Below are 21,369 nucleotides of genomic sequence, written 5' to 3' on the forward strand. Positions count from 1 at the left end.
GCAATAAATATACCCTTTAAGCACGCCGATTACCTTAATAGGCAGTTTTAGCATAGCGTTACCGCAGGCTATCGTGAGCACGGCAACGCCCCTGGCGCACGCTGAAAGTTATGCTTCAAAGGCGCAGCGCGAGCTTGCGGTTGTAATACTGCACCGTACGGTAGCCTACGGTCACACTATCCTAATACTTCCTATCAACAACCATAGCGCAGTTTGATCACGTGTTGCGATACACTAAAACCGCGACGGTGAGCAGCGAGTTGTGAGCCTGTACCACGGAGACATCAATACTGCGAACGCTGCTCTTCCGGAGCTTGACGGTTACCGTGTGCGGCTCACTTTGTAGAGCACTAATGGCCAGGCAAAGCGCAAACACCACTATATCTTCATCCCCCCAGAGATATTTTGCCACAAGCAGTGTGGTGACCGGTGCCCAAAACGCGCTCGGCCACCACAAAGCTTCGAAAGTTGAGGTTTCCGCACACTTCTAAATATCGACATGCTCGTTTTCCTAACGCACGTCAACACCTCCGTTACCTGTAACATAATCTTGCCCTGACTGCTTCGCATTTGTAGAGAAATAAATTATTTTTAGCGCACTGACCAGCCCCAGCGAGCAGGAGCACGGGAAATCCCGGAGAATATATCCCCGTCTCTTCCGCCATCTTGGAACTACCGCCCCCCCCCCCCCCCGCCCCCACCTATATATAGAGCGTTGGGGTTGCGAATATTTCAGTACAACTTTCTGTGCAATATCAGAAAAAGACCGCACGTTCATTGCTTTGGTCGGTACTCAAGGTGCGTGTGGGCAAAGAGCCGACAGCTTTGACTTTACTGCCACAAGAAGTTTTCCTCGGGTATAATTGCATTATAAAGCAAAAGACAAGCCATCAACCCCTGGAGAGTCCAAACTTAATCAATCTTCAGGCAAGCAATGCACCGAAAAAAAAACATTATAATAAAATAACCAAGTTGCATATCATCACCATCGTCGTCGGCAGCTCGCCTGTGCTCGAAGAAGGCGGCGACCACGTACACCGTTCCTCCGAAAGCCAGGAAAACTGTCTGGATTCGAACCGTGCCCAACCTGCAACACGTGGTTAGGTCATTGTGTCGAATGAGAACAGCACGCCCGCACGCATGCAAACTGCCGAATTGTCACATTAATTCTCAGTTTCTGCGTCTTCAACGCGAACTCGACGCCATCCACCGCGCCTTAGCCAAGCTCCATTTATGATAGGGAGAGGTGTTTGAGAGCAATGTCTTTCTGAGTTTAATTGGATTCATTGCTATCCTATGTGAAATTAATAGCTGCCGACGCTACAAAAAGATAGGACCAATCAAACGGTGTCAAAAGCGCAATTTACTAGGCCTTTTTTGTTTATGATTAGTTCGGCGATGACAGAACACGTACGCACGGACATGGTAGTGCGGTTTTACGTTCTCTGATTGATCTCATCAAGCCTTAGCGTCGGCTGCGTCTGGACTTGAGTAGCTGGTACACAACGTTGAAGAGTTCGTAAGCTGAAATAGCCGTGTCCTAACCAGTAGTTTATCATATATCGTCCAGGTGGTGTCAAATTGAAGACAACCCTGTAGTCCCCACCACGGGTAGCACACTTGTTTCCAGTAGTTGATCGCTTATACATTCCGAAGTAGCGACCAACAGCTGCCAATGCTACAGTGACTAGTATGCTGTGCGTATTTATTCATTTCCTTCGCAGCTGGCTTCTTATGCCCGAGTCCCACTAGACCGACATACAGAAACAACCAACAGCGACAAGCCTCAAAATAGATTCTTTCTCACTTTGACAGGCTTGGTACAATGAAAGAGGCTATGCTCAAACACGAGCATCATGCACGCGAGGGTATCTTTGGCAGGCTTGCAATCACTCGTGCTTACTTCATGAGTACCGAACTACTAAACGCCTTTCAAAAGTGTCATCGGTAGCACGCCACATGTGTTGGAGGCTTGTCCGTGTCGGTTGTTTTTGTTTGTCGCTTTAGTGGGACTAGGGCCCCATTATAAACTGCAGTCTATATCTTATCACTTTGTACTGGGCGCTGTTCCCTTTTCGGCGCTTTTTAATTTCAGCAGTTGCAGCGTCACTCAACTCAAAAGAGCCGGAATCCATCGAGTATACCCGTTGGCCTGGCAGACCTATAGATTTCACAATAACCTCGTTCTGTTACTGACAGCTTAATAAATAGAGGGTGTGGCGAGTACTGAGCATCTCATTATAACTCCATAGCCAATCAGATTGCAGCGTTCGCCGATAAGAACGCCGAAGAACCAACCACGAAGCGTGGACATACTAAGCCACGCCCTGCTAACGTCTCAGCTAACGCCAGAAGCGTGACGCCAGAGACGTTAGTTCAGGCTAACGCCAGAACTAACGTCTCTGGCGTCACGCCACTGTGGTGGCGCTACCGTCAGCACTGCACATGCACAGAAGCTTCGCCTCAGGCAAATCTGGTTTCTGCGCACGCGCAATGCCCACACCCGGTGTGGGCAAACGTGGGCTTATTTGTAAACACTTTGTTGGTGTATCCTATACGGAGGGCAAGTCAGTCTGCTCTTCGCACGCCTCGTGCGCTTGTTAGCCCTCCACATGCTTCCACGAGCTTCTTGTTTCCCCCTCTCAACCAATCACGGCGCGCGCTTGACTGACTCGCGTCATGGCATGCTCTCTGCGCGTTCTTTGTGCTGCTCTTTGATTGGCGTGCTCCTGCTTGCGTTCCGATGCCCCAAAGACGCATTGCGTAACATTTGCTCTCCGTATACATGCCTGGCACGTGATGCCGAACGGCACCTTACCAGCCGCCATTGCTCCGTATACGATGCTCCTGTGCCCGTAACTTCTGCGGCATATACATGTGGCACCGTCGAATCTGTACTTCTCGACAAGTCTTGCCGAGAAGAACAAGTTCGACGGTGCGAAATATATGCTGCAGAGGGTAAGAGGCAAAGGAGCATGGTACTGAGCAATGGTGCCTGATGTGACGTCACTGCAAGCCATCCCATCAAGATGCTTTCCAGGAGATACCTGCCTTCTGGCCAGCACGAAGGCTAGCAGGAGAAGTCCCAGGGACAGGAAGCCTCGCGTCAGCAAGTCGACGCTTCTTTTCTCCGAGAGAGTAGAGATCTCAGACACCTTGATCTTGAGGAAGAGTGATATCACAGCCCTGCAACACAAAAAAAAGGTATAAAAAAATATCATTGTTAAGAGACCGCCAAAACTCTTGTTTAGAACTGAAACGTGTCGTCTGCGAAGTTGAATTTCCGCTCTTGTGTGAGTGCACGCCAAGTTCATGCGGTGAAATCTCATTTGGTTATATTTATGTTATAAATATACGCGTAAAGGCTGGTTCACACACCTGTTTGCGACCGCTTACAATCGTAGAAGCTTAAAACCCGGTTTTAGGCATCTTGTGAAGGCTCCGGTCATGCGGCGGCCATTTTGAATGGGGTAAAATGGATTTTCAATTTATTAAAAGAAATTTATTCTGAACGGGGGAAATGTACTTTCAATTTATTAAAAGAAATATAAAAGTACACACTCCACGGTAACTTTTCTAACTTATTCCTTGTGTATAGGGGGATTCTAGGGCAGGCTATTGTAGTTCTAGATTAACTGTTTAGTTAAATAATGAACGAATAAATATTGTCCAAGTGCTTCTTATTTTCCTTGTCCAATATTAATGTTCAGAGAGTGACAATTTTACACCTCATACTCAGCAATATAATAAAAAATAGGACGAAAGCTTCTATTAAATATTTGTTTCACACAGTGTTTTAAAAAAATAGGTAATTTGTACCAAATCTCTTCTTCATTATAATACTAAGTACGCAGCGTATAATTACCACCTCCTCAAAATTAATATTGAGGGAGAAAAATGAGAAACCCGTGGCAATATTTACAAGTTAAGTATCTAATTAAATTATTAACCTATAACTATAGCAGCTTGCTTTAGAATCCCCAAGAACAAAGCGTAAACGATCTTTTTTTTCCTTTTTCTTGAGGATATAACGAGCATAGAATGCGTTTGCTTGCTCCCAGTTCCCTTGTCAAGCGTCCAGCCGTAATCCAGTTTGGTTCCAGAAACCGAAGAGGAAATAATCAGGCAAGGACAAGGAACAAAACTAAAGGGATATCCTCGCAGACGTGTGCCTCCGGTTTTTGTCGTTCGCGGCTTTCTTTTTGTTTTTACCGGAATGATCTGAGTTTTTTTCCATTGCTTTCAATCGCATTAAAACTTAATTTTTTGTTGTCCAAGAGTTTTAATATAAGTTACAGTTACCCCTTAAACTAGCTTATAGTTTGAAATTTGAAAGAAGACCAGCGAACTTTCACCACGTTAAAATTCCCATGTCATTGTTTCAAAACGATTGTATGCCTCTAAAAGGTGTAATTTTTTTTTCTAGCAAACAAATTGTGCTAAAAATAAAAAAAAAGAAACTTGTTTGATAGTCGAAGGTCAACTTGTGCGAGAGGACAGGACGAGCATGGAGACGTGAACGTTTCGAATAAAAAATAAGCGAGCGTTCAATGTTTAACTGCTCGATCGGTGTCTTTCGTGCAGTCTTGTACACAATACTCGAAGAAAGTAATCGAGTACAATTACATTTTTCCTTCGTTAAAAGGTATTCAATTAGATTACTTTATTACTTGAGAAGCAAAGTTATTGGCCATTACTTGAAAAAAGTAACCATTACTTTTCTAATTACTTCCATTCTTTTTTTTTTTTTTTCAAAACGACAGACTTTTTTGCCGTTGTGAAAACGGGTCGTACGTACTGCCCGTTATTGGATTAGAATTACAAAACTATAAACTAATTTTTCTTTAGTCCGCCAACTTTTGGGTAAGCCATTCTCCCGTCGAAGATTTGGTTCGAGGATTCCTTGTAAGGAAACTTGTATAAACAAAGGGTGCCATATAGAAGGGAAGGAAAAATTAGTAACGTTTTCAAGTCATTTAGTACTTTCCGAAGTAATAAGATTACTCTTGTGATCACTACCTCATAAAAGCAATCAAATTGTTATAAAAGCACCCCAAAAAGTAATTGATGACAAGTAATTGAATTACTTGTAAGCAGTACCGCACAAGTCTGCTTTCTTGTCATGACCCCTTGCATTAGATAGCCGCAGCACTCGTACCCAAAAAATGTAACACAATTTTGACAGATACATAAAATCTAGGTGGAGCACGACTGATACAAAAAGAAGTGGTAAACAACTCTCCTCCAAGACTGTGTTTGCAGCAACGAAGCGTCCGCGGAAGATCACACGGACAGTATACCGAGCAAATTCTCCACCAAGGACATGACAAGTATTCTTCAGAAAAGATTCTTGATAGTCAAGCTGTCCCGACTAAAGCAGTATATCGATGATCCGAGCTAACAGGCATACTCCGAAGAGTACGTTGCAATAATCGGACAGTTGGGGCGCTGTCTCATAAGACTGACCAGAGGTAGAGGTGGGTGAGCAGGTATCTCCGAATGTGCTTGTGAAGGAACAGCTCTCCAAAGCTGTGCCTGCCTCCCGGAGAAACGCGCGAAACGTGCAGCCCCCTGGCGGCATTCTGCAGCAGCACCTTGTACGAAGTGGCCAGTTGGACCCTGCTGAAGTGGGCCATCCTAGACAAACTATTTTCGGCCATGCTGAGCTTGCCCACCAACAGCAGGTGTGGCAGCGACCTCGGAACTAGCCTGCCATCATCGGAAGAACAAGAAAAACATCTTTAAGCTCTCATGGCTTACATCTGGAGCGTAAGTTTTTTTCTTTTTGTTTCTTTCTATTGAGTGAACGTAGCATTATGTCGTGGGCTCATGAATGAAGTTGGTTTAGCGCCGCTGCAGATTTCTTACCAGAGAAAAGCCAGCGAGACAATGGCAGGTGCAGAGATGGCCAGTTGGACGTATCTCCAGGTGGCGATGACGGACGTCAGCACAGCCAGGCAGATGTAACCCAGAAAACAGGAAAGGGACAGCACGCATGCGCCGTGCAAGTGGAAGGGCGTAGGAAGCGTTTCCAGCATCAACACGAACGACACCAGCAAGCTGCCCTGCCAGTGGTAAAATCAGCAGACAGGTATTTAAGAAGAGCTGGAGTGGCAAGTGTGTGTCGGGCGAGTGCTTATAAAACAAAAACTCCAATAGCATTCTGTTCGTCTTTTGAACAATCTTATCGAGCAGCCTTAAAGGCAGCTTTCCACACTTGTGTCTGTCTACGACCGACTGCGCCACAACCGGGTTTTATGCCGCTCGCGACTGCCCCTGCCGATGACGTAAGTACACGCACCACCGAGCAGCACGTCTGCAGGGCAAACAGGAGTGCGAAGACGAGGAAGGATGGGGCGAAGAGGAGGGCCACGGATGCAGCCACTTGCAACCCCTGGGCCAGGGCCAGCGTCGGCTTGCGACCGACGCGGTCCGACAGGGCGGACACCACCAGGGCACCCAGGAGACTGGACGCCGGCTGCACGTAGCAGAGCAGGTCGCGCATCAGGGACCGCTCACACACCAGGTCCCACTGGAAGAAATGAGCCGTTTCAATGCACCAGACGCCATATATTTGAGCGCACTGCCCACGGCTCATGCTCAAAACGAGGTCACACTTATGGGCCCTGAAGGCCGATTCACACACTTGCGTTGAGTCCGATCAAGTGCTAAGGTTGCTATAGCAACAGCTGTGGCAATAGCTGCGTAGGAGCAGACGCAGCTGTTACCATAGCAACCCTCGCACTCAGTCGGATTCAACGCAAGTGTGTGAATCGGCCTTATGACCGGCAGTTTTGATGGTGTTAAATGCACGTTGCAGCTCGGCTGGACTTCAATCATTGATAACACAAACCCCAGATGAACGCAGACTCGTCAGGTTTCCCGTATGGGACGTGAAAAATACGGTACTACAAATGTGTTTTTGAAGTTGCTGTGACACACTTAGCGAGACGAGAGAGAGAAAAATAAATAAAGAGTTATAAAAATTTATAGAAAGAAAATAAAAAAAAAATATGGGGGGTTTACGTGTTACTTTGAAAAGGACGTCTTGCACGTCTCAGCAAAGGACGCATGATTAATGCGATTTGTTGACCTAAGAGAAGCATAAACAAATTATTTTTAGTAAAACAGTGTATATTTACTATGTGCATAAAGTTGACACAAAGTTCTCTGAGCATGGCTATTCCATCAAAAACAAAAATGCTGGCAAACTAAAGACACAAGCCACACGCATCACGGTTTCATATGACTCATCGCGTCTTCCCCAATTCTAGCAGTTCGTGACCAATGATGCTTCCAATTAGCATGCTTATCGTAACGAAGTGCAGTTTCAAGTGAACATGACTTCACTATAGCTCTCAAGTTTCGACTTAAGCACAGCAGCTCCAGACCTTTAAAGAAGTTCGGTGGATCGCAGATGAGTAAGAAATTTGAAATAGCATGTCAAGTATAAAACTTAAATGTATCGTCAACGATTAGAATCAAAGTGACTGTCACGTTAACTTTCACACACCGATATCCCAGACAACACCCGACATCCTCAGGACGTCCTCGAAAGGTACAAACGTCCCCACGGTTTTCAAGACGTCCTCAGGACGTACTGAGAACGTCAGTCGCTGGATCATCCTAGAAACGTCCTTCCGAGGACTTATTGAGGACGAAGGATACAAAGTTAGAGGCAATATATACGTCCTCAATTTGATTGCGTTAAAAAAATGAATGAAATGGCGATAGTATACACAGTTCACGGTCATTGCTCAACTAAATTTCACATACAAATTATTACATGTAGTTGCGTAAGTTTAGGACATCTTTAACTATAGTTTTGATCAAACAATTCTTTAATAAAACCACGACGCATTACAATTATCATTAGTTTCGGATTTGCGCAGTATTTTGAAATTCTGTTCCATTGGCAACATCCAATCTAGGTGGCGCAAGCTACCGCCTACTACAAGGCAATTATCCGCCCATCCGAGAGACTCAAGCAAGCTAATCCTAGCCAGGACAGAAACAGAAATAGCGTCGAGGTTGATGATGGCTTGATAATGTGGATGCTTGGGTATAGTTGGTAATTCATGCTTGGATGGAACAGCGCGGATACAGTCACACTCACAGACACACAAGAAGGAAACAAACTCGCAGCGCTGATTAACAACTCAGTGATATATTTCTCTTCCTCATATCGTAATCTTCTCCTCCTTCGCCGTTAATGAGAACATTTTAAATTTTTAAACACCAGAAACAAAATAGCCAATAAACATTGATAAAAAATAATAAATAAATAAATAAATAACACCTAAAAAGAAATAAAACTGAAAAAATTAAAAAATAATTTTTTTAGGTTTAATATTTTAATTGCAATTTATTTTCTAAAAAATATATTTTTTAACATTTTAAAATTTTCTTAGTTTTATTTATTTTTAGCTGTCATTTATTTATTTATTAAAGTTTATTGGCTATCTGGTTTCTTGTGTTTAAAAATTTTAAATGTTCTCATTAACGGTGAAGGAGAAGATGATGACGATTTGAGGAAGAAGAAATATATCACTGAGTTGTTAGTCAGCGCCACTGATCTCAATGACAATTGCTGGATCGCGCTTGCCGCTCCCGCAAGTGAAGCCACCGGGCTTCACTCGCTTGGGATACGATTTGCCGTTTTTGCTAGCCTTTGCTGCGGTTTTCCAGCGTGCTGACGACACGTTTTCTACTCGTTCGTCGTCATTCGCCGAAGAAGTTTTTTGAAGACTCTGTGTATTGTTGAGACTTGCCGTTGTGAACACGTGGAAAATTTTACGAAAGTGCAGTGTCGCAGGAAAAAGGCACAACGCGTCGAAAGGAAGGGCTGGCGGCGTGTTCAGAGCTTCCTTGGCACGCCGAAGTGCCGTGTCTCTGTGCCTTCGCGCGCTTGGATACCGACCAAGAACTGACGCCGTGTGAATGTGTTTAGCGAGTGCAATGTGCGTGAAGCCGTATCAAAAGGTACAACTCGTCGAAAACGTGTCGCCGGTGTCGCGGCGTGATCAAAGCTTCCTTGGCACGCCGAGTGATGCATCTTTGTGCCTTCGCACGCTTGGATACCGGTCAAGAATTGACGCCGCGCCAAAGTTCTGAACGTGTGTCGCGCGTAGATGCCTTTAGATCATTTATATATATCGGCCACGGAGTTCTGGATCGTCCAGCTGTTCCGGTGAGTTGCTATCAATAAAAGGGGGAGATCTGTACGTGTTCTTATGTACTATATTAACCATGGCTATGTCCCAAATCTACTCTAATAGATTCACTGGGAGCACGAATAGGGCAACGTTGTGGAGCCAGGGGGGTTTTCGAAAGCTAAAGTACAAGACGGCGAGAATGAAAATCTTTGAAGCGCGGCCGATATGGTCGTGTGCAATCTGTTGACCAATTACAATTAGGCGAGCCGCGCTCAAACGTCAAGTGCAATTAAGTAGGTTGATAATAAGCCAGCACTGATCAGTGATGAGGAGCTGTTGTGCACGGTATTGTGTAAATCGTCTAAGGACGAAAAAGAGACGCACCTTCTCCCCATCTTCCGTCGCTAGTGGACGCTGGATTAAGCTCGTTCCTAAACCGCGAGGGGAAAAGACGCTGATCCAGAGGCACGAACAGCTTCACGCACATTGCACTCGCTGAACACATACACACGGCGTCGGTTCTTGGTCGGTATCCAAGCGTGCGAAGGCACAAAGACACGGCACTTCGGCGTGCCAAGGAAGCTTTGAACACGCCGCCAGCCCTTCCTTTCGACGCGTTGTGCCTTTTTCCTGCGACACTGCACTTTCGTAAAATTTTCCACGTGTTCACAACGGCAAGTCTCAACAATACACAGAGTCTTCAAAAAACTTCTTCGGCGAATGACGACGAACGAGTAGAAAACGTGTCGTCAGCACGCTGGAAAACCGCAGCAAAGGCTAGCAAAAACGGCAAATCGTATCCCAAGCGAGTGAAGCCCGGTGGCTTCACTTGCGCTGCAGCGAACAAGCGGGGAAGCGCGATCCAGCAATTGTCAAGAGATCAGTGGTCAGCGCTGGGAATCTGTATTGAGGAGTTTCAGCGAATATAGGGGGCGCTCCGGTCGATCCAACATGGCGGACAAGAGGGGGATAGATTTGCGACGCCCGTAGATCGGTAGCGTATGAATAAAACAAAGCGTGTCGTTCTCTGTTTGTTGCCGTGTGCGAGACGATCATCGTTTCAACCAAGACCTATCGTGATGCTACAGATGAAGTGTTCAAGCCAGTCGAAGGCAAGAAATCTTGGCATAGTCAAGATATGTGTGCAAGTGTTCGACGTGAGCTCTCACGCTGGTGCAGCTGTCATCAAGTTGAACCGAATGTACGCGGGTTCAAAGAAAGGCACATATCAACAATGTTCGCGCGTTGAAACTATGACGCGTACTTTATCTAAAACTAAACTTATCGGTCTGCGGCTACAAACATTTTCGTTGACGTTGCTTAGATGATGTAACCATTCAGGCCTCGCATTAAAACGTGTTGCGAACTCTTCGGTTGTTCTAGTTAATTGTGCTAAAAAGCGGTGGGATGGAAAGTATAACAACTACACCATACAAGGGACGATTGAGGTCATTATCCTGCGTTCTATGTATCGAAACATCGGTATCCTTGGTGTTATATTGCGATCAGCTGGTCGCCGATCGTCCTGTTTTCACGCATAACAAGCCCCGGAAGCGCCAATCTCATTTCGATGTGCTTGTGCACCCCTACAAGCCTCGTTTTGGCTCTTGCGGAAAGCTTTATTGTAATAGCAATAGTCTCATCGGTCATTCGAGTTGTATGTGCCACGGTGATATCTGCTGTGTGTGATCTGCTGACAAACAAGTCTGTATTAAATGCGAGAAGGAGAACGAAGGTAAAGCTTTTTTAACTGTTCTTTTTTTTTTTTACAGAACTGGACAAAGCTTGTAAAACAAGAGCAACCTAAGCTGATATTTGAGTGTGCTCAAGAATGAATGGCCAAAGGTGCTTATGCTAAGTGGTAGGTGTATGCAGTTGATTTTCTGGTTGCCTCTGTATTGTAAATTGGAAGATATGTATCAGCAGAAGACACGTGTCCTTTTCAAAATATCTTTTATTAGGGCAAAAATAGGTTTTCATACACAACCGAAGAGTTCGCAACATCTTTTAATACGAGGCCTGAATGGTTACACCATTTAAGCAACGTCAACGAAAATGTTTGTAGCCGCAGACAGATAGATTTAGGTCTAGATAAGTATGCGTCATAGTTTCAGCCTCAAACACGCAACATTGTTGATATGTAACTTTCTTGATGACAACTGCACCAACGTGAGAGAGCCCACGTCGTCGAACACCTGCACACATATCTTGACTATGATATGGCAAGATTTCTAGCTTGAAGTGAAGATCCTCTCGCTACGACTAGCTACGACCACCCACCGCAGCGATGCAGGCGTCGAAGGGGCGTTGCAACGCAGTCAGTCGCCGTCACCCGACGCTGCTCGTTTGGCATTCACGGCTTTCCGCCCGGGTGCTTCGTTTGTACTTGGCACCGAGTGTTATTTTCTGTGCTTGTGTGTGCTCAGTGGCTGGATATGGGCCTCAAGAGCAGTTCTTCAGGCTCAATACCGTTAGCCGGAGAACTTCTAAAGAAAATGCCACCCAGGAAAAAAAAAGCACGAAGACGCAACGCACCAGCTTGGTGGACTACGCACTGGGCGCGGAAATCGGGCCCTGTGAATTATACACCAAATGCAAACTGTCTAAACAAAACAAAAACATTTTTAGGCTCAAATTGGCTTCTGTGAACTATACGCCTGGACACTGGTGCCTGTTATTATGCATTGTATATGCACTGCTGTTTGTTGTGTCTTGAGAGTGCCGTCCTGTAATGATGCAGAGGGGTCCACTGAACCTCGAAATAAAGATTTTATGCACATCTAGATGCAATGTCCCTTGAAGCCCGATGGTCAAGGAAAAGGTGTGCCATTACCTAATTTGTCAACAGCACACCAATGGTCACGATCAAAACTCACCGAGTCAATGGGCAGTTTTCCACAATATTTATTGCCGTGTAATCACCAATCTGGTCCATCAAAAGTCTTGAGCCTGTAGCCTACAGCACATCCATTCTGGATCTGCAAAGGTTATGCTGTAGACAGGCATCATCACATGAGCATGTTTCTTATCAATCCTAAACGTAAAACGCTAGTTATGCAACGACATTCCAATATCATCACATTTTTAGCAACTTGAATGGTCCCACCTATTATACCGTTAGCTTTGGAAGTAAACCAATTCACAATACCACCAGTGGCATACATCGTGCCAAGCATTAGTGCCGCATGTGGCACAAAAAATGTCCTAACTAGGGAAGCAAACTTAATCGATCGTGTTGATTAAAGCACTTAAGTACGGGCGAAATGATCAATCAAAGAAGGTCACTCGAAAGGGAAGTTTTCTCGCTGAACGAATATGACTTTTTATTGGGCGTTCCGCAATGTAAGGTCAAAGACATTCACTCCGTGATCGGTACAGAAGCATTTTCAATGGGCCGTGCGAGCTAAAAACAACAACAAAAACAAAGGTTGATTAGGAACGCGATAGATTCGCCTTTGCACGGAGTACTTACACTCAAAATCGTGTCAACGTAAAGCGACTATGGCCCACCTTGCTAGCAGCAATGTAAAAATTAATCCGTGTATTCGTCGCACCCGTGCACCAACCGAAAGCGTTGCTGCAAGCCCCTCCGCCGTCAACTTTGAGTCGCTGTTGAGTCTGAAGAACTCTGCTCTATGAGGTCCATATCCAGCCACTCAGCACATACACAAGCACAGGGAATAATACTCGGTTCCAAGTACAAGCGAAGAACCCGAGGCGGAAAGCCCTGAATGCCGAATGACCTGCGTCGGGCGATGGCGACTGACTGCGTAGTTGCGCTCCTTCGACATCCGCATCGCTGCGGCGGGTGGTCGTAGCTAGTCATAGCAGATCGTGTCACCTCTGTTGCTCGTACCGGGACACTAGAGCCGCGTAATATTCTTGCTGCCGAAGTTTATAAGCCTACGCTCACGGCCAACGCATTTACACAAAGCCAACGCCCAGCGAACCTATCCACCTCGTTCTCTTTCGGCGACCGGCCGCCAGGGCGGTGACACCGTCGCTGAAACTCCTCAATAGCCGCGCTGTTCCATCCAAATTGATGATGGCAGCAATGCAAGGCAGCATAGCAAGGCAGTGACAAAGGTTAGTGTGTTTTTAAATGTAATACTTCTTCGAAATGGCGGAAAGCAATGAACGGCAATTTCGGCGGGAAAGATGCCGGCGTTTCAACTGTGCGAAAGTAGACTCGGTATCAAGGGTATCTTCCTCGCACGAACATTAATTGTGATTTTTTTCTAGACCATCTTAGCTTTCTGCTGTGACTGTCATCACAAATGAATGTTTAAGGAGAAGTGAAATCAAATGTTGAGCGCGAAAACAAAGCTGACGTGAAGACCATCATCAAAGTATGGCTGCGCCACGCTGGAGAGAAACTGAAAAAGCTGCAGTCAAAGGCCGGAGGTGTTTGAAATGATGGTAAGTTTCTCACATTACCTGTGTTTATTATTAATGCTTATAAAATTGACTTTTCTTTTTTTTCTTTTTTTTTTTTTTGTAGGTCCCGCTGACTATTCGGACTAGTGCTGGCCAAGATGCGAAGCCAGACTGCACGTCTCGTGCAGACATTGAAAAAAGTCATGTATAACATTTGCTCCCCAATAAAGTATTTCTTGAACAGTTACCTTTCTTTGCAATAATGAATGGTACGATCATGCTCATAGTTACAGGCTAAGAACATAGCGCAAGGAAATACGAAGAGGAGAAAGCCGACAGGATGCTGGAGGGGAGAAATTTTCTTCTCTCCTCTTCAGCATTCCGCTAGCTTTCTTCCTCCTTTTCCTTGCCCTGTGTTCTTAGCCTCTCACTGACTAGTGATTTAGAGTTAGTGTGTGAATTTCACTTTAAAAGAGTGCACAACAATGCATTTGTTTTCTGCAGGTGGCTCTTGCAGGCATCTTCAGGGTCAAAATCCAGTTGGAGAAAACCTAGAAACAATAGAAATGAAAGCATCCTAACAGCTCAATAAACAGCTGTACCTGCAGTGCATTGTCCTAAAAATGTATTAGAAAAATCCTTGGCTGCCCTCCTGAGGACGTTCTGAGGATGTCCTGAGGCCGGACAATAGGACGCTTTTAGGATGTTTCCAGGATCATTTGAGGACATCCTCAGGACATTAAATGTCCTCGAAAGGTTGTCCTGAGGACATCCTGGGGATGTCCAAGTGTTGTCTGGGATTCGTTTACCCTCAATGGTAAGTCTTACTCAGGCGAACACCAATCACTTTGCTTTACGAACCACGTTCGAATGACTTTAACTGTGTCGCGCCCTCAAAGGTTTTTAGATATCAAGGCACAAAACGTGTGCAAAATATTCCCATATATGTTGCCCTTGGAAACTGTTGGCGCTGTTGATTTTTAGAGACACAGTTAGACACGCGTTTCAAATAGACAGAAAGCGACTGAAGTACCTACGTCACTTCCTTCTGGCAAAAAAAAAAAGAAAGCCGTGCACGGCAATAGCCGGAGCTGCCGCTTTTCTGTGCAACCCTTTGGTCCGCGATCCTCCCTCCTCACCTCGCTGACGATGCTGCTGCCCTTGTCGACCGCCAGGTACTCCCAGCCCTGGTCACAGGGCTGCGTGCCCGCCCTCTGGTTCGCCGGGTCCCTGAAGCGGAGGCACGGGGCGTACGACTGGCGCGTGCCCTGCTTGACGACGGGCCACAGGTCGCTCCCGCCCACGGTGGCGTTGAGCCTGGCGCGGCAGCGGTGCTCGGGCACGCGGCCGAACTGGGCCAAAGTGAGCTGGTGCAGCGACGCGTGACCCTGGAGCACGGCGAGCAGGAAGAGCACCAGCCACTGGAAGCGGCCCGGGTGGCCTAACAGCAGCAGGCAGTGGTCCGAGCCGGACAGCATCGCAGGGCTGTGGGTCACGTGTCACGCCTCGTGGTCTTGGATTGCTGGAAGAGGAGGGCTCCACTCAGCTTCACTGTGAAGATACCCTGAAGAAAATTTGTGAAAGTACTTCACTCGGCGTTATGATTAAGGGGCCATGAAGCAAATTTGTGAGGGTGTATTCGTTCAGCTTTATCATGAAGAGACCTTGAAGCGAATTTGTTAAGGTGACTTCACTCCGCTTCATTATGATAGGACCACCAAGAAATATTTGTGGGGTCTTCACTCAGCATTACTATGAAAATACAATGAAGCAAATTTGTGAAGGGGACTTCACTTAGCTTTATCAAGATATAACCATGAAACAAATTTGTGAGGGTGCCTCCGCTCAGTTTTACCATGAAAGACCTTAAAGCGAATTTGTAAGAAGAATTTCACTCAGCTTTATTATGATGGGACCTTAGATCAAACTTGTGGGGGTCACTCAGCTAACCATTAAGAGGCCTTAAAGCAAATTTGTAGGAGAAACTTAACTCAGCTTCATCACGGTGGAATTATGAAGCATATTTGTGACAGGGTCTTCACTCAACTTTACCATGAAGAGACCATGAAGCAACTTTGCGTGGGGGAGTTCGTTCAGCTAGATTATAATGGCACCATGAAAAAAGTTTTGGTGGGTCTTTACTAGCTTTACCATGAAGATACCACGAAGCAAATTTGTGAGCGGGACTTCACTCAGCTTCACAACGGAACCATGAAGCACATTTGTGAGTGTCTTCACTCAGCTTTACAATAAAGGGGCCGTGGAGCAAACATGAGGGGGACTTTACTCAGCTTTATTATTATGGCGCCATGAAGCAAATTTGTGAAGGGGGTCTTCAGAAAACTTTTCTATGAAGGTACCATGAATCACTTTTGTGGAAGAGACTTCACTCGCCTTCGCATAAATGGACCATGAAGCAAATTTTTGATCGGGATCGAATTTTACTTATACAGGGGTCATTAACCATATTTGTGATGGGGACTTCACTCAGCTTGATTATAAAGAAACCATGAAGCACATCTGTGAGGGAGACTTCACCTAGCTTCGCCATAAAGAGAATACAAAGGAGACCTCTCTTTTTTTTCTTTTTTTTTTTACTTCGTGGGACGAACCGTGTCAGGTTCGTCCCATAATACTGGCTTGAACTTTGGAGCCTTATGACTCCGGTAAATAGAGGGAATTGAGCTAGAACAGTGGACCTACTGTATTTTATTCGTGCATGGGACAGTTGTGGTTACACAAATGCATGCCGGCACAATACCCGTACATTTCGAAAAAGTTAGAAGTAGGCACTGCCATAACCTCCTTTATTCTAAAAAGCCTGTCAATTTCACGACGTACTGCTTGAGCGTGAGGACGCCGAAAAAAGTCCGAAAACAACTAAGCACTTCTTACGAGCATACCTCGGCAAACCTCACTCATGAGGGCCCTCACTCACCCTCACTCACCCTCATCCTCACAGGTGAGGTGAGGGTGAGTGAGTTTCTGAACCAGGAAAATTCATGAGTGTGAGGGTGAGTGAGGGCCGTGAGGGCTGTGAGGGCGGTGAGGGCTGTGAGGGCGGTGAGGGCCGTGAGGGCGGTGAGGGCCGTGAGGGCCGTGAGGGCGGTGAGGGCCGTGAGGGCCATGAGGGCGGTGAGGGTCGTGAGGGCCGTGAGGGCGGTGAGGGCCGTGAGGGCCGTGAGGGCCATGAGGGCGGTGAGGGGTATGAGGGCCATGAGTGCGTGAGGGGCGTGAGGGCGGTGAGTGGCGTGAGGGCCATGAGCGCGTGAGTGGTGTGAGGGTGGTGAGTGCGTGAGGGATGTGAGGGCCATGAGTGCGTGAGAGCAGTGAGTGGCATGAGAGGCGTGAGGGCCGTGAGGGCCGTGAGGGCCGTGAGGGCGGCGAGTGCATGAGGTGGTGGGGGGGGCCATGAGTGCGTGAGGGCGGTGAGTGCGTGAGGCCCCCTTCAGATCGAGCATCTTTCTCAGCAATTTTGGTGTTAATGACGGGTTGTTCTCTAGCTTTCCCTAGATCGACAGGAATTGCTGAGATCGGGTCCGGCTCGAAATAAGCAAGCAACTCGGAGCAATTCGAATACGTTTGAAGCGGCTGCATCCAATCAGGGACGCAAAATTTTCACGTGATACCTCGTGCCGGTGATGATGACACCGAAAGACTTGGTTCTGGTTTGAAATCGATCGTTTTTTGGAAATAAACTGTTTCAGAAAGGTGCATTAGTATTGTTAATGGGCGGTGAGTGGCGTGAGGGCGGTGACGCCGGTGAGTGGCGTGAGGGCGGTGAGTGGCGGAGGGCCGTGAGGGCGGTGAGGGCCGTGAGGGCGGTGAGTGGCATGAGGGCCGTGAGGGCGGTGAGGGCCGTGAGGGCGGTGAGTGGCGTGAGGGCCGTGAGGGCGGTGAGTGCGTGAGGGCCGTGAGGGCGGTGAGGGCCGTGAGGGCGGTGAGTGGCGTGCGGGCGGTGAGTTTCGTGAGGGCCATGAATGAGTGAGGGGCGTGAGGGCTGTGAGGGAGGTGAGGGCCGTGAGGGCCGTGAGGGCCGTGAGGGTTGTGAGGGCGGTGAGTGCGGTGAGTGCGTGAGGGTTGTGAGGTTCAGTGAGGATGAGTGAAGGGCTGAAGGTGAGTGTGACTGTGAGGGTGAGGGTGAGTGAGGGGCTCAAGGTGAGTGTAGCTGTGAGGGTGAGGGTGAGTGAGGGGCTTAGGTGAGTGTGGCTGTGAGGGTGAGGGTGAGTGAGGGGCTCAAGGTGAGTGTAGCTGTGAGGGTGAGGGTGAGTGAGGGGCTTAGGTGAGTGTGGCTGTGAGGGTGAGGGTGAGTGAGGGCGACCTAAAATGCCGACCTCTGCTTACGAGTTGTGATTGCGAAAGCATGCCGCCTGCAACGTATTGCTTCCGCCTCGCGTTGTCGAAGGGCTTCGTCCTCTTGCCGCCTGAGACGCTTTGAATCGCTGTCAGCTTTCGCCTCACACTTTGGAGAGGCTTTGTTGTGTCTCCTAGTGCGTTGCACCGCTGCTCGTTCCGCCCGCCGTGTATTCGGAGACTTGACAACGATGGTGGATTTAGCTGCCTGCCTCCTCGTTCGTTGTGCAGCGTTATTCCGCTCCCTTAGTTCGTCTGCGGTGTACTTGCGTGGACGGGCAGGTTTCGCTACTGCATAGGTTGCGGCCGCCGAATATGTAGATGCTTCAGGCGCCGCCATGTTCGTCGGCGTCGAGAGGAGCAGAAGCGGCTGAGCGCGCGCCTCTGTGTTCCTTTTTCGGGCGCAGGGCCCGCAGGGCCATTGGGTGGCGTTCCTTGATACTATGACGCGCGCAAGCCGATGGGGCCTCGTTCCTTGAAATTATGACGCGCGCCAGCCAATGGGAGCCTCGTCCCTTGAAACTATGACGCGCGCCAGCCAATGGGAGCCTCGTCCCTTGAAACTACGACGCGCGCCAGCCAATGGGAGCCTATCTATCAAATCGCTGCTACAGACGACAGACTTCGCGTCATTGGGACAGGAGAATTTAGGTGCCGTTTGGCGCGGTTTCAAAAGCTGATAACACCGGTTCGCTCCATGGGACAGTTAATGCTTTCGCATTAAAAGGCGAGGAGCAGTGCCGAACGGTTAGCGATATGGTAGCAGAGCCACTTCTGGGGTAAAGCGCGGTCCAAACTGCCACGTATTCCGGATTCGCGTATCGGAACATGTAAAAAAATACGTGTTCCGGCGCCCGTATGCGGACCAAAATTGTACGTCTTGTTTTGGACGGCCAGACGGAAAAGTTGGGAGTATTCAAAATACGGGCTACATATTCAAAATATGTAGCGCGGCAGTGGCTGGCGGAGGTACCTCGCGGCCATGGGTGTGATGCGGCCGCCGCAATGCCTCCGCTATCGAGAAAATAGCGCGTCGTCCGGTCCGCGACGTGGCGACATCGGCAGCACCGATCGGATTCAACTAGGCGGGCAGCTCAGTGCCGATCGAAAGGAATGACATCGTCCCGAGGTGGCAAAAATACCTTCACTACTTGGCACGAAACGGAGACGGGGGACGAAAATGCTTCCATTTCATGTCTGCGGAACTAAGAGGGTGACGGCAGAGCACGATTCTCACTTTGTCCCTACGAGGTCTCAATGTGCGACAATGGTAGGACGAGGCAGTCATCGCTTACCTGATTTAACACGCGACTGATAGCAAACTACGATACTTGGCATGAACACCACATTTCATGCACGAATAAATACTCATTTGAAGGCCCCGTTTCAGTAGGCATCCTTCGTTTAATAACGCCAGCAGAGGGTTAGACAGAGTCCTGTGAGGCAGCACGTGTGTCGTCATTCGAGCACGTGGTGAGCACAGCATGTTCACGCCGCCCCACAAAACCCACCGCGAGGGGAGCTCACACCACCGCGAGTTTGCGACACAACTTGACGGACGAGAAGCGGCACTGACAAACCTTTCTCCGGTCTCGACGGGCACCTCGTCTACATGCTCGGCTCGACCAAGCGCGGGGACGTTGAACAGTCGTCGGCGGAACAGTCGAATTCTCACGTCATCACACCGAAACTACTGCGCATAAAAGCGAATGCCACCGACACAAATTTGCGACGGGAGAGACGTGACCCGGAGCAGAAAAATCACAGCGAGAAGCCGGCAGCAGCGCACCCTGCCGACTCCGCACTCGGCTGGCTCGGCGGCTCGGCGACACCGGAATCGCCGGTGTCGGAGACAGCGTTCGTTCGTCAGGCACGCAGAGAGCAAGTGATCAGCGGCGGGAAGCGCTTCGTGACTGGCCACTCCTTCAATACGGGCGCTTACGTTATATTACGGGCAGCTACGTCACAATACGGGTACACGTAACTATGGAAGCTGAACATCAGCACGCGCTCAGCATTCGCGCACACAGCTATGCAGTGCGAGCTTTCGCCGTGCACGCTGCCAAGCCCGTTCGCACTTCTTTTATTGCCGTTTTCTGGGAACGGGAATGTCAGCATTCGTTACTACGAAGACAGGTGCCAAGTCCGTGTATAAATATCCCCACAACCCCAATTATTTATCCATTCCGAAAAACGTAATCTGACCGGTAACACTTTCAGCGTTCGTGAGTATGGCGAATGCTTTTCTCGCTTTCCTAAGCGACGAACCTGAGCGTGCTACTTGTGCTGTGAATATCGAACGCTGGGCTGTGATTTCGTAAAGGTTGTTATAAATGGCACTAGGCGCCAATCCTTTTTCTGACATGTTCTCAAGGCTAGCGGAATCACCACAGTGCTCCTACCGTTAAGGCCACGGTCCCACTGAATGTGGCAGTTTAGGTACTTTTTGGCAGGTCATTACTCATCTCCTTTTAAATACTGTTTTGTGGGATTGATGTCATTCGAAAGGCAATGCAATCCTCTTTCATTTGATATTATGTGTGTGTTGGTTTTTACTGTTCATGCGCATTTGTAGCGGTGCGAATATGATGGCGCGGACCCTCACTTGCTCCGCTGGTTCATGTTTTATGAACGATCTATTAAAGATAACACGGTTCCAATATAGCAGTTTTGTTAAGATGATGTCAGGGCAGAATGTAACGATGCACTTTTTTTGGTATTTGCACTACTTTGTTTTATTCATCTCTCCAAATATTGCCTAAACTTGACATTTTTCAGCACAAATATGTTTTTAATGACAAGCGCTAGGACAATGAAATTAGCCACAGATGTAGTGCTTAAAATTGGTAATAGGCAGAAAAAATTTAATGTTGAGTAAAATGTTTTTTGTTCAGATATTTTATATCAAACGTAGCACTTTTTTGTGCTTCGAGTCATGGTACTTCAAATGCCGCTGAGAAAATAATGAAACTATGATAAAATCTTTTATATCATTTAAAGCTACAATGCTTTCCCAAGAGGTGGACGATGGCTTTTTTTTACTTTCAAAGTCATAACGCTTCAGGAGCCCTTCAAACTTACCTGTTTTGACGCATATCTTTTTGGGACATCAAACAGATTTATTGGCATCTAATAACATTTATTGTTTGGAATAGATATACATTGCGATGTATTACATTCTCACAATGATCTTGCTTTGTTTTTTTATTAGGTGTAGAGCTTAGCTAATTTTAAAAACAATTAAAAACTGTTTGGGTGTTTTGTTGCGCTACCTGGCGGATGGCAGACAAACTGCTGATTTCTAATGTTCAAAAAATTTCCGAGGGCGGCGTTGGCGTCTGTATCATCATAAATCTCCGTGCTTTTTACCTTCACATTTAAAAAATATATTGGAAGATTTACTATCGATAAATGAATGGCTTAAGTACTGGGTCAGGTTAATAAATCTAAGACAAAGAATTACACACGCGTAGCGTGATATAAT

At 47.3% G+C, this 21,369-nt stretch overlaps 2 protein-coding genes across 2 annotated transcripts in view; one reads left to right on the forward strand and one right to left on the reverse strand.

Annotated features, from left to right (window-relative positions):
• LOC8031259 (solute carrier family 22 member 8-like) overlaps positions 1-15,010 on the reverse strand; it is a 32,148-nt gene extending 17,138 nt beyond the window's left edge. Inside the window, exons 1-6 of the mRNA XM_029980008.3 lie at positions 14,672-15,010; positions 6,302-6,532; positions 5,869-6,065; positions 5,467-5,709; positions 3,052-3,186; positions 987-1,087 (exon numbers count right to left, since the gene is read on the reverse strand). Coding sequence (XP_029835868.3) covers positions 987-1,087; positions 3,052-3,186; positions 5,467-5,709; positions 5,869-6,065; positions 6,302-6,532; positions 14,672-15,010 — 1,246 coding nt within the window. The remainder of the gene's footprint in view (positions 1-986; positions 1,088-3,051; positions 3,187-5,466; positions 5,710-5,868; positions 6,066-6,301; positions 6,533-14,671) is intronic.
• A 733-nt stretch (positions 15,011-15,743) lies between these two features.
• The window catches only part of LOC121047629 (scoloptoxin SSD14-like), a 74,311-nt gene continuing 68,685 nt past the window's right edge, over positions 15,744-21,369 (forward strand). The window contains exon 1 of the mRNA XM_040503029.1: positions 15,744-15,756. Coding sequence (XP_040358963.1) covers positions 15,744-15,756 — 13 coding nt within the window. The remainder of the gene's footprint in view (positions 15,757-21,369) is intronic.

This window comes from Ixodes scapularis, unplaced genomic scaffold (assembly GCF_016920785.2).
Source record: "Ixodes scapularis isolate PalLabHiFi unplaced genomic scaffold, ASM1692078v2 PGA_scaffold1__304_contigs__length_218370807, whole genome shotgun sequence".
Lineage (NCBI taxonomy): Eukaryota > Metazoa > Arthropoda > Arachnida > Ixodida > Ixodidae > Ixodes > Ixodes scapularis.